The sequence below is a fragment of the Coregonus clupeaformis genome, chromosome 19, assembly GCF_020615455.1.
Source record: "Coregonus clupeaformis isolate EN_2021a chromosome 19, ASM2061545v1, whole genome shotgun sequence".
In the NCBI taxonomy this organism is placed as follows: Eukaryota; Metazoa; Chordata; class Actinopteri; order Salmoniformes; family Salmonidae; genus Coregonus; species Coregonus clupeaformis.
In genome coordinates this window covers 27,113,170-27,130,382 of record NC_059210.1, presented here as the reverse complement: position 1 = coordinate 27,130,382, position 17,213 = coordinate 27,113,170, and the positions used below count along the sequence as shown (strand labels likewise).

Sequence of the window (17,213 nt, the reverse complement as noted above, 5' to 3'; positions counted from 1 at the left end):
ATCACTTTATATAAATCAGGTCCATTAAATCTTTTCAAAATCTTAAGCTATTGTGAATCAAAATCTTGTAACTATTTTTGCACTATGGCCTATTTATTTATTGCCTTACCTCCTTAACTTACTACATTCGCACACACTGTATATATATTTTCTGTTGTATTTTTGACTTTATGTTTTGTTTACCCCATATCTAACTCTGTTGTTGTTTTTATCGCACTGCTTTGCTTTATCTTGCTTTTGCTTTATAAATGAGAACTTGTTCTCAACTGGCTTTTATGCTTTTAGCCATTTTCTTTAGCAAAAGCCACAATACCCTCACAAACCCCTTCAATTTGAGCCCTGGTTTCAACTTAAAACACCAAGCCCTTCACTGACTAATTGGCTGATAAAACATATGGATAGTAGACTGATTTGGTCTGTCAAACAGGTATGCCTACCTCATATTTCTTGAATAGGAAGAAATAGGCTCCAAAATAAAGCGCTGTTGTTGTTAGTAGCTTAAAGTCAAATTATGAATGTTTAAATGAATTAGGCCTTCTCAAATTAGCCTACTTTAAGCACCCATGCGCTGTCCATCTCCACGGCTGCCACTTCATAGTAATGTAAGTTATGTAAATTACTTGAATATGACTTATTGTGAGGTCAATAACTCTGATAAAGAGCTTCATTATAGGCAACGAAACAGTTTTTATTCAAATCTATTATAGCAGTAGCAAGCTTACCTCCGGTCCTCCTTCTCATCTCCGGGCTCTCCCTCTCAAACTGAACAGGACATCAGTAGGCCTACTTTTTATTTTTTGAAGCCTTTGACTCGCTTCTTTAGGCAGCACAAAATTGTTTATTTACATCAGCAAGAGCAGGGCAGGCCAGGGCTCATGATTGGGATAGCCTATCCATTGCAGTGTGTAATGTAGTGTAGCCTAGTTTTATATACACCATCCCAGCAGCGCAAAAACTTGAAGGAATGACATTTTCGTAGAAATATAACTTTGCCCTGTGCTTCTCCGAGCATGCTCTTCATATAGCCTAGGCCTATAGCCTATAGTATAGGCTATGGATAATTTGATTGAGATCATACTAGGCGCACTTGATATTGCGTGTCCATTAGAGAATCAGGGATGAGGGGCAGCATCGAGCACACATCGAGATATAATAAGCAACTAATTCTCAAACACTGAGCATTATGGGGTGTGCTCCCTCTGTTGTTTCCTGAAGTCCAAGATCAGCTCCTTCATTTTGTTGACGTTGGGGGATAGGTTATTTTCCTGGCACCACTCCGCCAGGGCCTTCACCTCCTCCCTGTAGGCTGTCTCGTCATTGTTGGTAATCAGGCCTACTACTGTTGTGTCATCTGCAAACTTGATGATTGAGTTGGAGGCGTGCATGGCCACGCAGTCATGGGTGAACAGGGAGTACAGGAGGGGGCTGAGTATGCACCCTTGTGGGGCCCCTGTGTTGAGGATCAGCGAAGTGGAGGTGTTGTTTCCTACCTTCACCACCTGGGGGCGGCCCGTCAGGAAGTCCAGGACCCAGTTGCACAGGGTGGGGTTCAGACCCAGGGCCCGAGCTTAATGATGAGCTTGGAGGGTACTATGGTGTTGAAGGCTGAGCTATAGTCAATGAACAGCATTCTTATAGTTATTCCTCTTGTACAGATGGGATAGGGCAGTGTGCAGTGCGATGGCGATTGCATCGTCTGTGGATCTATTGGGGCGGTAAGCAAATTGACACCCACCATGAGCTTCCACAAAATTTGCCCCTAAGAGCCAAACAAAACCCACACCAAACTTAAAGACAGGAAGCAAACGAAAAAGTTTAGCAAAACAAAAACAGGGAAGGTCAGACAAAGGAATGTTTTTCTAGAACTCAAATAGGGAGCACCAACTAAAAGTGTTGACCCTCCACATCTCTCAAGACAACTGGAGCACTGGGCCATCCACTCTTAAATATCACCTGGGCCAGAACAGGTGAAACACCTTCTGACTAACGAGATGGAAAAGCCAGCACAGGTGTAACACATACTGACTAACAAGGTGACACCAATCGGTGCGCCCTATGAGCTAATGTGCTATATGGGCTAAAAGTCCAACCTCAAAACATAAATAGAAAAACCAAAACCTGTAACAACTATAAGGTGTGTTTTTTAGCTCTTCTAGCTGTGCCGTTGAGGAACTTGAGCAAGCACACTTGTAATTGTTTTGTTTGGAACACAATCCTACATCCCCGACATCGCAATACAAAAGCTGTCCATTATAAATCGCAATCTGGGTCAGGTGGGCATCATTTGAAAGCCTGTTCTATTGCCAACATGACTAGCTACATTTTTTTAAACTATGTTACAGTGTTAGGCTTTCACAATGCAATTGAGGGAAACAGATCCACATTTTGGTGCGCATAGAAAGGAGCCGTGAGTGCATTCAGCTGCGTGTGCCCTGGCGAATTTTCATCACAATTGACAAACATAGGCTCATTCTGTTCAGAACAACCCAGGGTATGACGCCATGTAATCTTGTAACTGTACATCAAACATAGTGATCATAAACGTTGACACTGTATATGACAAGTTTTATGATATGGAAATGTGAAGTGCATTTGGAATCACGAGTGTTTAGCTTGTGTGTATGACATCAAAGCGGTATTTATTATCATCCTCAACGTCTTTGAAAATATATCGAGTCCTCTTAAGTTACAGCATTTCCCTCACTCAGACAACAAACATTTAGCTAAAGTTGCCCAATTAGCGGTAGGTATGGGGGCAACTTCTTGTAGCGCGAGGTGCTCATGTTCAGAGCGGCTGTCAGTCAAAACCTATACAGCGCTGTGAAGTGCAGAGACAGAGCTCTGAAGTCATGTATTGCATGTTACTGTACAGCCACTGCATCCAATTTAGCCGTTAATCAGTGCCCAAATCTGCAATTTTCAACCCATATATATATATGGGTATGAGTGTAAAGGGCTACAAAATATATGAATACTGTACTTTATTCTCATTGTTTACTAAGATTCCCGAGAGCTAGTATGTGTGTGAGCACAGCAGAGAGAGCTGAATATGATATTTTAGTCCCCTGCCAGGCTTAGGATGGCCCAGAAATCCACTACACAAGTGGAAGGAGGACAAAGTGTTACCCAGAGATAAGCAATAGAATGTTATGTCCCATAGGTTTTCCTCTAGTATTTTTGATAGATTTGGTCAACTATTTCTGGTTCTGTCATTTCAGTGCACACTGCAGAGCAGACTCAATCAGGCCTAGAACTTTCTCTCTGCCAAAAGGAGATGGATAGTTGGATAACTAATGCCAGGTTTGGGTCCTTTGGGACCTAACTTTTTTTGCGTCATTCTAGAGACTGAGTCATCATAACTAAGTTTTGTTTTGTTTATGTAATAATGGTTCACAGGAAGTTTCCAGTAGTTTTTGGAAGGTCACAACGCCAAAAAGTTTAGTAACCAACTGCCTTAAGTAGTAAACAGTAACCAAATACTTATCACGAAAAATCATTTATGAAACCTCTGCAAAGCTCCACACAGAATTGATGTATTCCTGTGTAATTTACAAAATCTCACTGTGTTATCAGTTTGAGGGCATGCAGCAGAAATTGCTTGTTCAGCTTTGCAAAGTGAGGGAGGGAGGATAGATAGGTTTGCGTGGGTGGGAGTCAGATACAGGTTTGTCTGCCTCTGTTTCCTGCTGTTAAGATGTGATTGGCCTCTGGATAGAGGGGAAGTGTGAATTTTTTGTTTTGTTCTTAAAGGTGCTGCTAAAGTGTGATTGACCTGTAGGAGGTGAACTTTAGTTTTGGTCTTAAAGGTGCTGCAAAGGTGTGATTGACCTGTCTAAGGTGAAGTTTTGTTTTGGTCTCAAAGGTGCTGTTAAGGTGTGAGTGGCCTCTGCAAAATAGAGGGGCCAGGTGAAGTTTTGTTTTGGTCTTAAAGGTGCTGTTCCGTCTGTTTGTTTTGCTGTTCCAGAGCATGATGAGTGTGTGAGTGGACTGCACAGCTGCGACCAGAATGCCCTCTGTTTCAACAAGGTGGGAGGGCACAGTTGCTCCTGTAAGCCAGGATACACTGGTAATGGCACCGTCTGCAAAGGTAAGCTCCACTGACCAGAACCACACACAGACAGATACAGTACAGATAGTCTCTCGTAGACCATTACTAACCATCCAAAAAGTATGTAATTCATTTACAGTGAGGGAAAAAAGTATTTGATCCCCTGCTGATTTTGTACGTTTGCCCACTGACAAAGAAATGATCAGTCTATAATTTTAATGGTAAGTTTATTTGAACAGTGAGAGACAGAATAACAACAAAAAAGTCCAGAAAAATGCATGTCAAAAATTGTATAAATTGTTTTGCATTTTAATGAGGGAAATAAGTATTTGACCCCCTCTCAATCAGAAATATTTCTGGCTCCCAGGTATATTTTATACAGGTAACGAGCTGAGATTAGGAGCACACTCTTAAAGGGAGTGCTCCTAATCTCATCTTGTTATCTGTATAAAAGACACCTGTCCACAGAAGCAATCAATCAATCAGATTCCAAACTCTCCACCATGGCCAAGACCAAAGAGCTCTCCAAGGATGTCAGGGACAAGATTGTAGACCAACACAAGGCAGGAATGGGCTACAAGACCATCGCCAAGCAGCTTGGTGAGAAGGTGACAACAGTTGGTGCGATTATTCGCAAATGGAAGAAACACAAAAGAACTGTCAATCTCCCTTGGCCTGGGGCTCCATGCAAGATCTCACCTCGTGGAGTTGCAATGATCATGAGAACGGTGAGGAATCAGCCCAGAACTACACGAGAGGATCTTGTCAATGATCTCAAGGCAGCTGGGACCATAGTCACCAAGAAAACAATTGGTAACACACTACGCCGTGAAGGACTGAAATCCTGCAGCGCCCGCAAGGTCCCCCTGCTCAAGAAAGCACATATACAGGGCCGTCTGAAGTTTGCCAATGAACATCTGAATGATTCAGAGGAGAACTGGGTGAAAGTGTTGTGGTCAGATGAGACCAAAATTGAGCTCTTTGGCATCAACTCAACTCGCCGTGTTTGGAGGAGGAGGAATGCTGCCTATGACCCCAAGAACACCATCCCCACCGTCAAAAATGGAGGTGGAAACATTATGCTTTGGGGGTGTTTTTCTGCTAAGGGGACAGGACAACTTCACCGCATCAAAGGGACGATGGACGAGGCCATGTACCGTCAAATCTTGGGTGAGAACCTCCTTCCCTCAGCCAGGGCATTGAAAATGGGTCGTGGATGGGTATTCCAGCATGACAATGACCCAAAACACACGGCCAAGGCAACAAAGGAGTGGCTCAAGAAGAAGCTCCAGGAGTGGTCCAGGAGTGGCCTAGCCAGTCTCCAGACCTTAATCCCATAGAAAATCTGTGCAGGGAGCTGAAGGTTCGAGTTGCCAAAAGTCAGCCTCGAAACCTTAATGACTTGGAGAAGATCTGCAAAGAGGAGTGGGACAAAATCCCTCCTGAGATGTGTGCAAACCTGGTGGCCAACTACAAGAAATGTCTGACCTCTGTGATTGCCAACAAGGGTTTTGCCACCAAGTACTAAGTCATGTTTTGCAGAGGGGTGAAATACTTATTTCCCTCATTAAAATGCAAATCAATTTATAACATTTTTGACATGCATTTTTCTGGATTTTTTGTTGTTGTTATTCTGTCTCTCACTGTTCAAATAAACCTACCATTAAAATTATAAACTGATCATTTCTTTGACAGTGGGCAAACGTACAAAATCAGCAAGGGATCAAATACTTTTTTCCCTCACTGTATCTCACTCAATTACATTAATCATTACTAAGAAACATTTGTAAGAACTGTAATGATATATTAAATCACATTAGAAAAGGAGCCCATCGATTGTATCCAAATACATACTACAGTCCTAATTAAAAAAATATCTAGCTAAGTTAATGTTGAATAATGACTGTGTGGTACCTGTGGTCCTCTAGCGATGTGTGACGGCCTGTGCCAGAATGGAGGAACCTGCATCTCGCCAAACAACTGCATCTGCCAGCAAGGCTTCACGGGGAAGAGGTGTGAGACAGGTAAGACTTCCTCTCTGCCCAGTCTGCAGTCCTCTAATTTGAACACTGCATCAAGACTACACAGAATAGACAGTAGGAGGGAAGAGGTGAGCCGTGGAGTTTTCTAGATAGATTTGATTTGTATTTCAAGAAGGAATGACTCAAGATGAGACGTTGTTTGCTGAAAATCTTAAGATTATACTTTCAGTGTTATCATCACTTTGGTGCCAGAGTGTATTTCATTCTCTCAATATAACAGCCAGAGTTCGGATCCTCAGAGCCCATGATGTCATCTGCATGCTTGTTTAAAATACTTATTGTAGCAACTAGCAAATGTCTTGTGTTCAATTGGAAGACATTTCACTGAGACATCAAATGAGACTGTTGTCCATTCTAAGTGTTGGCCCTATCTGTACTTACTGACCGTTTTTACACGCTCACTGTAAAAATGACGTGATACACTCTCAGTGATGTAAAGTTTAAGTAAAAATACTTTAAAGTACTACTTAAGTAGTTTTTTGGGGTATCTGTACTTTACTTTACTATTTATATTTTTTACTACTTTTACTTTTACTTCACTACATTCCTAAAGAAAATTATGTACTTTTTAAATATTTAAATATTCCCTGACACCCAAAAGTATTCATTACATTTTGAATACTTAGCAGGACATGAAAATGGTCCAATTCACGCACTTATCCCTGGTCATCCTGACTGCCTCTGATCTGGCGGACTCACTAAACAAACATGTTTCGTTTATAAATGATGTCTGAGTGTTGGAGTGTGCCCCTGGCTATCCGTAAATTCAAAAAACAAGAAAATGGTGCCGACTGTTTTGCTTAATACAAGGAATTTTAAATTCCTTTTACTTTTGATACTTAAGTATATTTTAGCAATTACATTTACTTTTGATACTTAAGTGTATTTAAAACCAAATACTTTCAGACATTTACCCAAGTAGTATTTTACTGGGTGACTTTCACTTTTACTTGAGTCATTTTCTAATAAGGTATCTTTACTTTTACTCAAGTATTACAATTGGGTCTTTACAAAAAGCACCAGTCTTCAGTTTCCCCAGAACCATTATCCATAAATACATGGCTCTTACTTTCTCAATTTCCCCTATTCATCCTCCTTCATCTCCTGTGTGGCTGGGTTCTGTTCTCTGGTGACTAATGAGCTAGTTTCTGTTCCAATGGGCCATTTGAGGATTTGAACTGCAGTCGCAGCACTATGGGAATGACACTGTGTGCATCACACCTGATATTAATTACAATAGCACACTAACACTGACACACTGTGCATTATAGTGCATCATTTTCATCTTTGGCTTGGCCAAGCATTATATTTGATTTGATTTATTAGGATCCCAATTAGCCAACGCCTATGGCGACAGCTAGTCTTACTGGGGTCCGACACATAACGAAAAATACATTACAGACAAAAGACTACAATTCACATACATTTAAAAACATTAACATGTAGTGTGTGTGCATCTATCAGTTACACATACAGTACATGTCAGTCCATACACACAACAAGTAGGTCGCATGGGGGAGAGGCGTTGTGCCGTGAGGTGTTGCTTTATTCATTTTTTTAAACCAGGTTTTCTGTTCACTTGCACTATATAAGATGGAAGGGAGTTCCATGCACTCATGGCTCTGTATAATACTGTACATTTCCTTGAATTTGTTGTGGACCTGGGGACTGTGAAAAGACCCCTGGTGGCATGTCTGGTGGGGTAAGTGTGTGTGTCAGTGGTGTGTGTAAGTTGACTATGCAAACAATTTGGAATTTCCAATACATTAATGTTTCTTATAAAAACAAGAAGTGACGCAATCAGTCTTTTCTCAACTCTTAGCCAAGAGAGACTGGCATGCATAGTATTAATATTAGCCCTCTGATTACAATAAAGAGCAAGACGTGCGGCTCTGTTCTGGGCCAGCTGCAACTTAACTAGGTCATTCTTTGCAGCATATAACGGGACAGTAATCAAGATAAGATAAATCTAGAGCCTGCAGGGCTTGCTTTGTGGAGTGTGGTGTCAAAAAAGCATCTCTTTATTACGGACCTCTCCCCATCTTTACAACCATTGAATCTATATGCTTTGACCATGACACTTTACAATCTAAGGTAACACCAAGTAATTTAGTCTCCTCAACTTGTTCAACAGCCACACCATTCATTACCAGATTCAGCTGAGGTCTAGAACTTAGGGAATGATTTGTACCAAATACAATGCTCTTAGTTTTTAGAGATGTTCAGGACCACTTTATTACTGGCCACCCATTCCAAAACAGACTGAAACTCTTTGTTAGGGGTTTCAGTGACTTCATTAGCTGTGGTTGCTGATTCGTATATGGTTGAATCATCAGCCTACAAGGACACCCATGCTTTGTTTAATGCCAGTGGCAGGTCAATGGTAAAAATAGAAACGAGTAGAGGGCCTAGAGAGCTGCCCTGCGGTACACCATACTTTACATGACATTAGAGAAGCTTCTATTCAAGAAACCCCCCTTAGTTCTATTAGATAGATAGCGATGAATCCACGATATGGCAGAGGTTGAAAAGCCATAACTCATACGTTTTCTCAACAACAGGTTATGGTCAATAATATCAAAGGCTGTACTGAAATCTAACAGTACAGCTCCCACAATCTTCTTGTTATCAATATCTTTCAACCAATGGTCAGTCATTTGTGTCAGTGCAGTACATGTTGAGTGCCCTTCTCTATAAGCACGCTGAAAGTCTGTTGTTAATTTGTTTACAGATAAATAGCATTGTATTTGGTCAAACCATTTTTTCCAACAGTTTGCTAAGAGCTGGCAGCAAGCTGATAGGTCTGCTGTCAGAACCAGTAAAGGCTGCTTTACTACTCTTGGGTAGCAGAATGACTTTGGCTTCCCTCCAGGCCTGAGGACAAAGACTTTCCTCTAGGCTCAGATTAAAGATATGACAGATAGGAGTGGCTATATAGTCAGCTACCATCCTCAGTAGCTTTCCATCTAAGTTGTCAATGCCAGAAAGTTTGTAATTATTGATCGATAACAAAAAATAATCCACCTCTCCCACACTAACTTTACAAAATTCAAACTTACAATGCTTGTCTTTCATTATTTGTTTTTTTTATGCATGAGTACAATGGGTCACTGTTCGTTGTTGGCATTTCCAGCCGATGTTTGCCCACTTTGCCAATTAAGTAATCATTAAAATAATTGGCAACATCAAATGGTTTTGTGATGAATAAGCCATCTGATTCCATAAAAGATGGAGTTTAATTTGTCCTTCTGCCCATAATTTCATTTAAAGTACTCCAAAGTTTTTTTTCCATCATTCTTTATATCATTGATCTTGGCTTCATAATACAGTTTCTTCTTCTTTTTGTTGAGTTTAGTCACATCATTTCTCAATTTGCAGTAAATCGGCCAGTCAGATGTGCAGCCAGACTTATTAGCCACTCCTTTTGCCCGATCTCTTTCAACCATACAGTTTTTCAATTCCTCATCAATCCATGGAGCCTTAAAAGTTCTAGCAGTCAGTTTCTTAACATGTGCATGTTTATCAATAATGGGAAGAAGCAATGTCATAAATTCATCAAGTACAGCATCTGGATGCTCCTTATTAATCATATCAGACTAAAAAATATTTTTTACATCATCCACATAAGAGTCACAGCTTTTGGAACTTTGGCTTTCCTGGATATAGCCACTATATTGTGATCACTGCATCCAATGGGTACGGATACAGCTTTAGAACAAAGTTCTACAGTATTAATAAAAATGTGATCAATACATGTGGATTATCTTGTTCCTGTAGTGTTTGTAAACACCCTGGTAGGTTGATTAATAACCTGAACTAGATTACAGGCACTGGTTACAGTGAGAAGCTTCCTCTTGAGCGGACAGCTTGATGAAAACCAGTCAATATTCAGGTCCCCAAGAAAGTAGACCTCTCTGTTTACATCACTTACAGGCATTTCACACATATTATTTAGATACTGACTGTTAGCCCTTGGTGGCCTATAGCTACACCCCAAAAGAAAAGGTTTTAGATGTGCCAGATGAACCTGCAACCACACCACTTCAATAACACTTGACATATGATCTTCTCTAAGCATTACAGGGATATTGGTTTGAATATACAGTGCCTTCGGAAAGTATTCAAACCCCTTGACTTTTTCCACATTTTGTTACGTTACTGCCATATTCTAAAATGAATTTTAAAAAATGATCCTCAGCAATCTACACACAATACCCAATAATGACAAAGCGAAAACAGGTTTTTAGAAATTTTTGCAATTGTATTAAAAATAAAAAACAGAAATACCTTATTTACATACAGTACCAGTGCAAAGTTTGGACACACCTACTCATTCAAAGGTTTTTCTTAATTTTTACTATTTTCTACATTGTAGAATAATAGTGAAGACATCAAAACTATGAAATAACACATATGGAATAATGTAGTAACCAAAAAAGTGTTTAACAAATCACAATATATTTTATATTTGAGATTCTTCAAAGTAGTCTCCCTTTGCCTTGATGACAGCTTTGCACACTCTTGGCATTCCCTGAACCAGCTTCACCTGGAATGCTTTTCCAACAGTCTTGAAGGAGTCCCCACATATGCTGAGGACTTGTTGACTGCTTTTTCCTTCACTCTGCGGTCCAACTCACCCAAACCATCTCAATTGGGTTGAGGTCAGGTGATTGTGGAGGCCAGGTCATCTGATGCAGCACTCCATCACTCTCCTTCTTGGTCAAATAGCCCTTACACAGCCTGGAGATGTGTTTTGGGTCATTGTCCTGTTGAAAAACAAATGATAATCCCATTAAGAGCAAACCAGATGGGATGGCGTATCGCTGCAGAATGCTGTGGTAGCCATGCTGGTTAAGTGTGCCTTGAATTCTAAATAAGTCACTGACAGTGTCACCAGCAAAGCACCCCCACACCATCGCACCTCCTCCTCTATGCTTCATGGTGGGAACCACACATGCGGAGATCATCTGTTCACCTACTCTGCGTCTCACAAAGACACGGCGGTTGGAACCAAAAATCTCAAATTTGGACTCATCAGACCAAAGGACAGATTTCCACCGGTCTAATGTCCATTGCTTGTGTTTCTTGCCCCAAGCAAGTCTCTTCTTATTGGTGTCATTAGTAGTGGTTTCTTTGCAGCAATTCGACAATGAAGGCCTGATTCACGCAGTCTCCTCTGAACAGTTGATGTTGAGATTTTATTTGGGCTGCAATTTCTGAGGCTGGTAACTATAATGAACTTATCCTCTGCAGCAGATAAGTTGTAATACATTTTAGAATAAGGCTGTAACCTAACAAAATGTTGAAAAAGTCAAGGGGTCTGAATACTTTCCGAAGGCACTGTACATAGTAACACCTCCCCATAAGCATTCCTGTCACTTCTATAGATGTTATATCCTTGTATTGCTACTGCTGTATCATCAAATAAATTATCTAATTGATTCTCAGAACTCGCTAATGTATGAATGTTGTCTGATGTTAGCAAGTTATTGATTTCATGAACCTTATTTCTAAGAATACATACAATATGGGCTATTTTCAGCCCTTTCCTGGGTAGCTTATCATAATATGGAAAAGAGCAAACAAAGCAAAAAAAACACACAAAAAACATTCAGCAGTCCATTAATCAGTTGGTATGTTTGTGTCGCCAGGTGGTAAAAGTGCGTTGCTGTATTCATTTATATCCACTAGACGGCACTGTCCCTTTAAGAGATTAATAAATAAGGTGTGCAAGTGGTTATGGGATTGAGCATGCACAGTGTGTAAGAGTGAGAGCAAGCAATTACACTGGAGAGATGTTGAAATCAATCGTGGGTCCAACATTACTTTAGATTGACATGAGGATGTTAGCTTCTTGCTAGCTGAACACCAGTGCTCTCATAACCACGTTGTGGAGTTCATGATAACATTATTTGAAGCTGCTGTTTGGGTGAGATGAGGATCTACTGTTCCATGTGGGGTTAGGGTATCATGTGGACAGTGTGTTTAAAGCAGAGCCACTACCGGTTATGTATTTCACTTTGTACTTATTGTACTTGGATTGTTTTATGCACTTTAATAACAGATTTATTTCACTTGATAGTGATTTAGACTGAACTTTACTTCATGGTGACTTCATCTTGTGGTGATTTCCCTTCTACATTATCCTATTTTAAATTTAAACTTTGACAGAATAAACAACCCCAAATTAGTTTGTGTCCTGTGCTGGGTTTACTTTCCAGGGCTACACATTTTTGTACCAGGAGTGGGGTTCTGATAGCTTTGTTAGGGTAGTGAAGTGCATAATTACGGTAGTGGTGAAGAGTGGTACGGGACCAGAGAGACCTGACGAGGGATGGTGCCAGGGGATCTGAGAACGGACAGTGAGGCCTGCCTGGGGTTGCTGTGGAACTTCTGTAATCAGACTGCCTGGATCCAGAGAACGCCGTGATTGTAGATCATTGCCGACCATCGCAGAGGACCATCTGCCATCATCTCCATCTATCCAGCAACTTTCAGAGACTGTTTCTACTCTACAGTATATCCTTGAACTGAGTTTGTGTGCAAACATTTCACAATATCAGAGCCAGCAGGTGATGGTGACCACGATGGTGGTGAGGGTAACCCTGTAGTTGACTTACAGTCACAGATTTCAGCGCTAAATAGGAAACATGATGGAGCAATGACAGCTATTGCCGCTCTGGGTAATGGGTCCACAAGGTCATATGTGTATGTACCTAGAGAGCGTCAGATCCAGCCTTTTAGATTTCTAAGGATGGTCGGTTAGTTGATGAGTTCATTGATGAGGTTGAACGTGTAATTCGAGCCAGAGATCAGAGGACTGATGAAAAGGTAGATTTCATACTGACTCTGTTGAGGGGGTCAGCCTTAGAGGAAGTGCGGTTACGCATGGGTGGGGAGTCAAAGCAGCCCAGTGACCTCTTCTCGTATCTAAGGGGGGCTTATACAGAAAAGAGCAGTGCATCTCAGCTGTTGCACACCTTCTATGGCCGCCATCATGGAGAGGGAGAAGATTTTCGTGATTACTCACATGCACTCTCGAAGATACTTAGTTCAGTACTGAAACAAGAACAAGACGCCATTCCCGAGGATAAAGTTGATAAAACGGTCAGTAACTAGTTCATTGAAGGCGTCATAGAACCTGCTCTCAAGAGAGAGCTGCGTAAGTTAGTCAGGAAGAGGCCTCAGTCTAGTCTGTTTGATGTACGTGAGGAAGCCATCACCTGGTCACTGGAGGACCAGCCCAGTAACACTAAGGTTGTCAAGAGTAGTAAAGTGGTGTGTGACAACACAGTGAGGGATTCTCAGTGTTCTGCCATTGATGTACAGGAGAAACCAGCTGTCTCATTGGAAGATGTTCTTAAAGTGGTGGCAGAGCAGAGTAAAGCCATTGGGGAGCTAACAAACGCAGTCTGGGTTCTTGCTCTGAACAAGGAGAAGACTGGTAATGATACAGGTGGGAAACCTAGAGCCAAACCGAAGTTTACTGATGATGGTCAGCCAAATTGCTTCAAGTGTAAAGGGGTGGAGCACATGGTTAAGCAGCGCACAAAGAAGAGCATGTCAGTAAATTAGTCCACTACCACACAAGCTGCTAGTGTGCAGGAAAACTAGCATCCTCGGTTGCCAAGAGCTGGGCAATTCCGGGAAAATGTGTATGCTTACCCGACAGTACTTATAGTCGTGACAGGTTTCTGGAGCATGCAGTGGGCAAATGTCCAGTTGTAGATCTCAAGATTGGGGGGGTCGCCGCAAACTGTTTGCTGGATACTGGGAGCCAAGTCAGCACTATCCATGAGTCATTCTTCAGAGAACACTTATTAGGGGAAGATGAAGACATGCTTTCTACAGCAGGATAACTGCAGCTAACGGGTTGGACATCCCTTACCTAGGTTACCTTGAGTTAGACGTAGAGACCATGGGGACAACTTTACCCGGGTGTGGCTTCCTGGTAGTCAAAGATCCTCCGCAGTCACAGACTACAGTACCAGGTCTCCTTGGAATGAATATCATCAGCAGATGTAGACAACTAGTCCATGCTGAGTTTGACACAACTCTAGGCTGTGAGTTGGATTCTGATTGGAGAGAAGCCTTTCAGCGAGTACAGAAATGTGATGTAATTGAAAAGTCTTCAGCTGCCTGTGTGGCTGGTAGGGATACTGTACATGTACCTGCGTCTTCCGTAGCCACAGTCTATGCAAGGCGACTTAAAACTCTCTCGGGAGACAGCACTAGGATGCTGTTGGAGCCAGCTAACACACCGTTGCCATGTGGTCTCCTGGTCATTCCCACACTTGTGGAGTCAAATAGTCATTTGTTTTCAGTTCAAGTTGTAAATTTATCTCAGGAGAATGTGTGGTTGAACCCTAGGACCCGACTTGGCCTTCTGACTCAAGTTGAGTGTGTTGACAGTGATCAATGTGAGGTGCGGTTCGAGCGTATCTCTGCCGACACAGAAGAAGTGACTGTTGACAGAAAAGAAGGTCAAACATCTGACAGTGACATTCAGTTGATATTGGACAGCCTACACATCGGTGGAACACAGGAAGAAACCAGCCGCGCTAGCTGCTCTTTAGGCCAGTTACTCAGACGTGTTTGCTTTCCAGGATGAGGACCTGGGTTACACTGATAAAGTCAAGCACAAGATTAATTTGGTCGATGACACACCAGTAACACAGCCCTACCGCCGTATTCCTCCTACACAGTACAAAGAGGTTAGGGAGCACATCATCAAGCTTCTGAAGAAGGGTGTCATCCAGGCGAGCTCTAGCTCATACGCTTCCCCTGTGGTCCTAGTGTCAATGCTGAGGTGTATGCGGCGGTGAAGTCAGGCGCAGAACACAGAGGATCAGTAACGACTACTTTACTTTCCAAAGTAAAAATACGCACAAAACAAAAGCCTCCAAACACAAGAGGAGAAATGTACGCGGAGTGCGTAATAAACAAGATGGTCAATGCCGAACACACATACAAGAGACGCGGACAATAACACACAAAGGCAAACATAAAACAAGGGAACTTATATGGTACATAATCAATACAGAATACGAAACAGGTGTACCAACTAGACAATACAAGACAAACATCGAAACATCGAGCGGCAGTAGCTAGTACTCCGGGGACGACGAACGCCGAAGCCTGCCCGAGCAAGGAGGAGGAGCAGCCTCGGCGGCATCCGTGACACCTAGTCCATAAAAGTGATGGGAGTCTTCGTCTATGTGTTGACTATAGGCGACTGAACGCAAAAACCAGACGTGATGCTTTTCCTTTGCCTCGCATCGACTAAAGTTTTGATGCCTTTCACAGTGCAAAGTTATTTTCGACTATTGATCTTGCCTGTGGTTACCATCAGGTTGCAGTGCAAGAAAGTGACAGACACAATACTGCATTTACAACTCCCTTTGGCCTATGGGAGTATCTTAGGCTGCCGCTTGGGGTTTGTAATGGGCCTGCGACATTTCAACGACTCATGCAAGTTACTATGAGTGACCTAGTCTTTCAGATACTGTTAGTATACTTTGATGACATACTCGTGTTCTCTCAGACGTTCTAGGACCACTTGGAGAGACTTGAGACAGTTCTGAAGAGACTGAAAGAGACGGGGTTGAAAATAAAGCTTGAGAAGTTCCTTCAGCAAGAAGTATGTTTCCTTGGGCATCAGATTTCAGCAACCTGTTAGCTGCAGTTATCTTAAGCCATCCTGCTGTAGAAAGCATGTCTTCATCTTCCCCTAATAAGTGTTCTCTGAAGAATGACTCATGGATAGTGCTGACTTGGCTCCCAGTATCCAGCAAACAGTTTGCGGCGACCCCCCCAATCTTGAGATCTACAACTGGACATTTGCCCACTGCGTGCTCCAGAAACCTGTCACGACTACAAGTACTGTCGGGTAAGCATACACATTTTTCCCCGAATTGCCCGGCTCTTGGCAACCGAGGATGCTAGTTTTCCTGCACACTTAGCAGCTTGTGTGGTAGTGGACTAATTTACTGACATGCTCTTCTTTGTGCGCTGCTTAACCATGTGCTCCACCCCTTTACACTTGAAGCAATTTGGCTGACCATCATCAGTAAACTTCGGTTTGGCTCTAGGTTTCCCACCTGTGTCATTACCAGTCTTCTCCTTGTTCAGAGCAAGACCCCGGACTGCGTTTGTTAGCTCCCCAATGGCTTTACTCTGCTCTGCCACCACTTTAAGAACATCTTCCAATGAGACAGCTTGTTTCTCCTGTACATCAATAGCAGAACACAGATAATCCCTCACTGTCTTGTCACACACCACTTTACTACTCTTGACAACCTTAGTGTTACTGGGCTGGTCCTCCAGTGACCAGGTGATGGCTTCCTCACGTACATCAAACAGACTAGACTGAGGCCTCTTCCTGACTAATTTACACAGCTCTCTCTTGAGAGCAGGATCTATGACGCCTTCAATTAACTGGTTTCAGACAGTTATATCAACTTTATCCTCGGGAATGGCGTCTTGTTCTTGTTTCAGTACTGAACTAAGTAGCTGCGAGAGTGCATGTGAGTAATCACGAAAATCTTCTCCCTCTCCATGATGGTGGCCATAGAAGGTGTGCAACAGCTGAGATGCACTGCGCTTTTCTGTGGGTGCGCTCCACCTCAATCTTCCTGTGGTCCATCAGTTTCTCCGAGATCATTTCCCCTACTTTGTCCTCAGACTCCATCCAGGTCTCATGCTGAGATTCTGAAATTCCGTAAACAACCATGTTGTTACGTCTTGATTGTCCCTACAGATAATCTGATTTCTCCATCATTGTTATCATGGATTCACATACAGAACGGATGTCCTCTCTCAAGGACGTACAGATGTACCGCTATGCATCAAACTCATCCTATATCCATCGATTGTATTCTGTTTTCGTAGATATTTGCAGTGGCTTATGTGGGAGCATCATGTGAAAGGTGCTCATGTAGCAGATTAATGCTCCTTATACCTGATCTATACAACAGATAATTTGCTTTCAGCCTGTCGTACATAGAGAATAGCTGTCAGGACAAGACAACAGTGAAAGCTAATAGAAATCAGAGGCATGACAGTTTGAAACTCTGTTTCTCAGGCTCTCAGTCAGGGCAGACAGAACAGAAACAGAGAGCTGC

At 42.2% G+C, this 17,213-nt stretch overlaps 1 protein-coding gene across 1 annotated transcript in view; it reads left to right on the top strand.

Annotated features, from left to right (window-relative positions):
- The window catches only part of LOC121531746 (protein kinase C-binding protein NELL2), a 109,150-nt gene that overhangs the window by 54,172 nt on the left and 37,765 nt on the right, over window positions 1–17,213 (top strand). Inside the window, exons 14-15 of the mRNA XM_041837165.2 lie at window positions 3,965–4,087; window positions 5,977–6,072. Of these exons, the coding sequence (XP_041693099.1) occupies window positions 3,965–4,087; window positions 5,977–6,072 (219 nt within the window). The remainder of the gene's footprint in view (window positions 1–3,964; window positions 4,088–5,976; window positions 6,073–17,213) is intronic.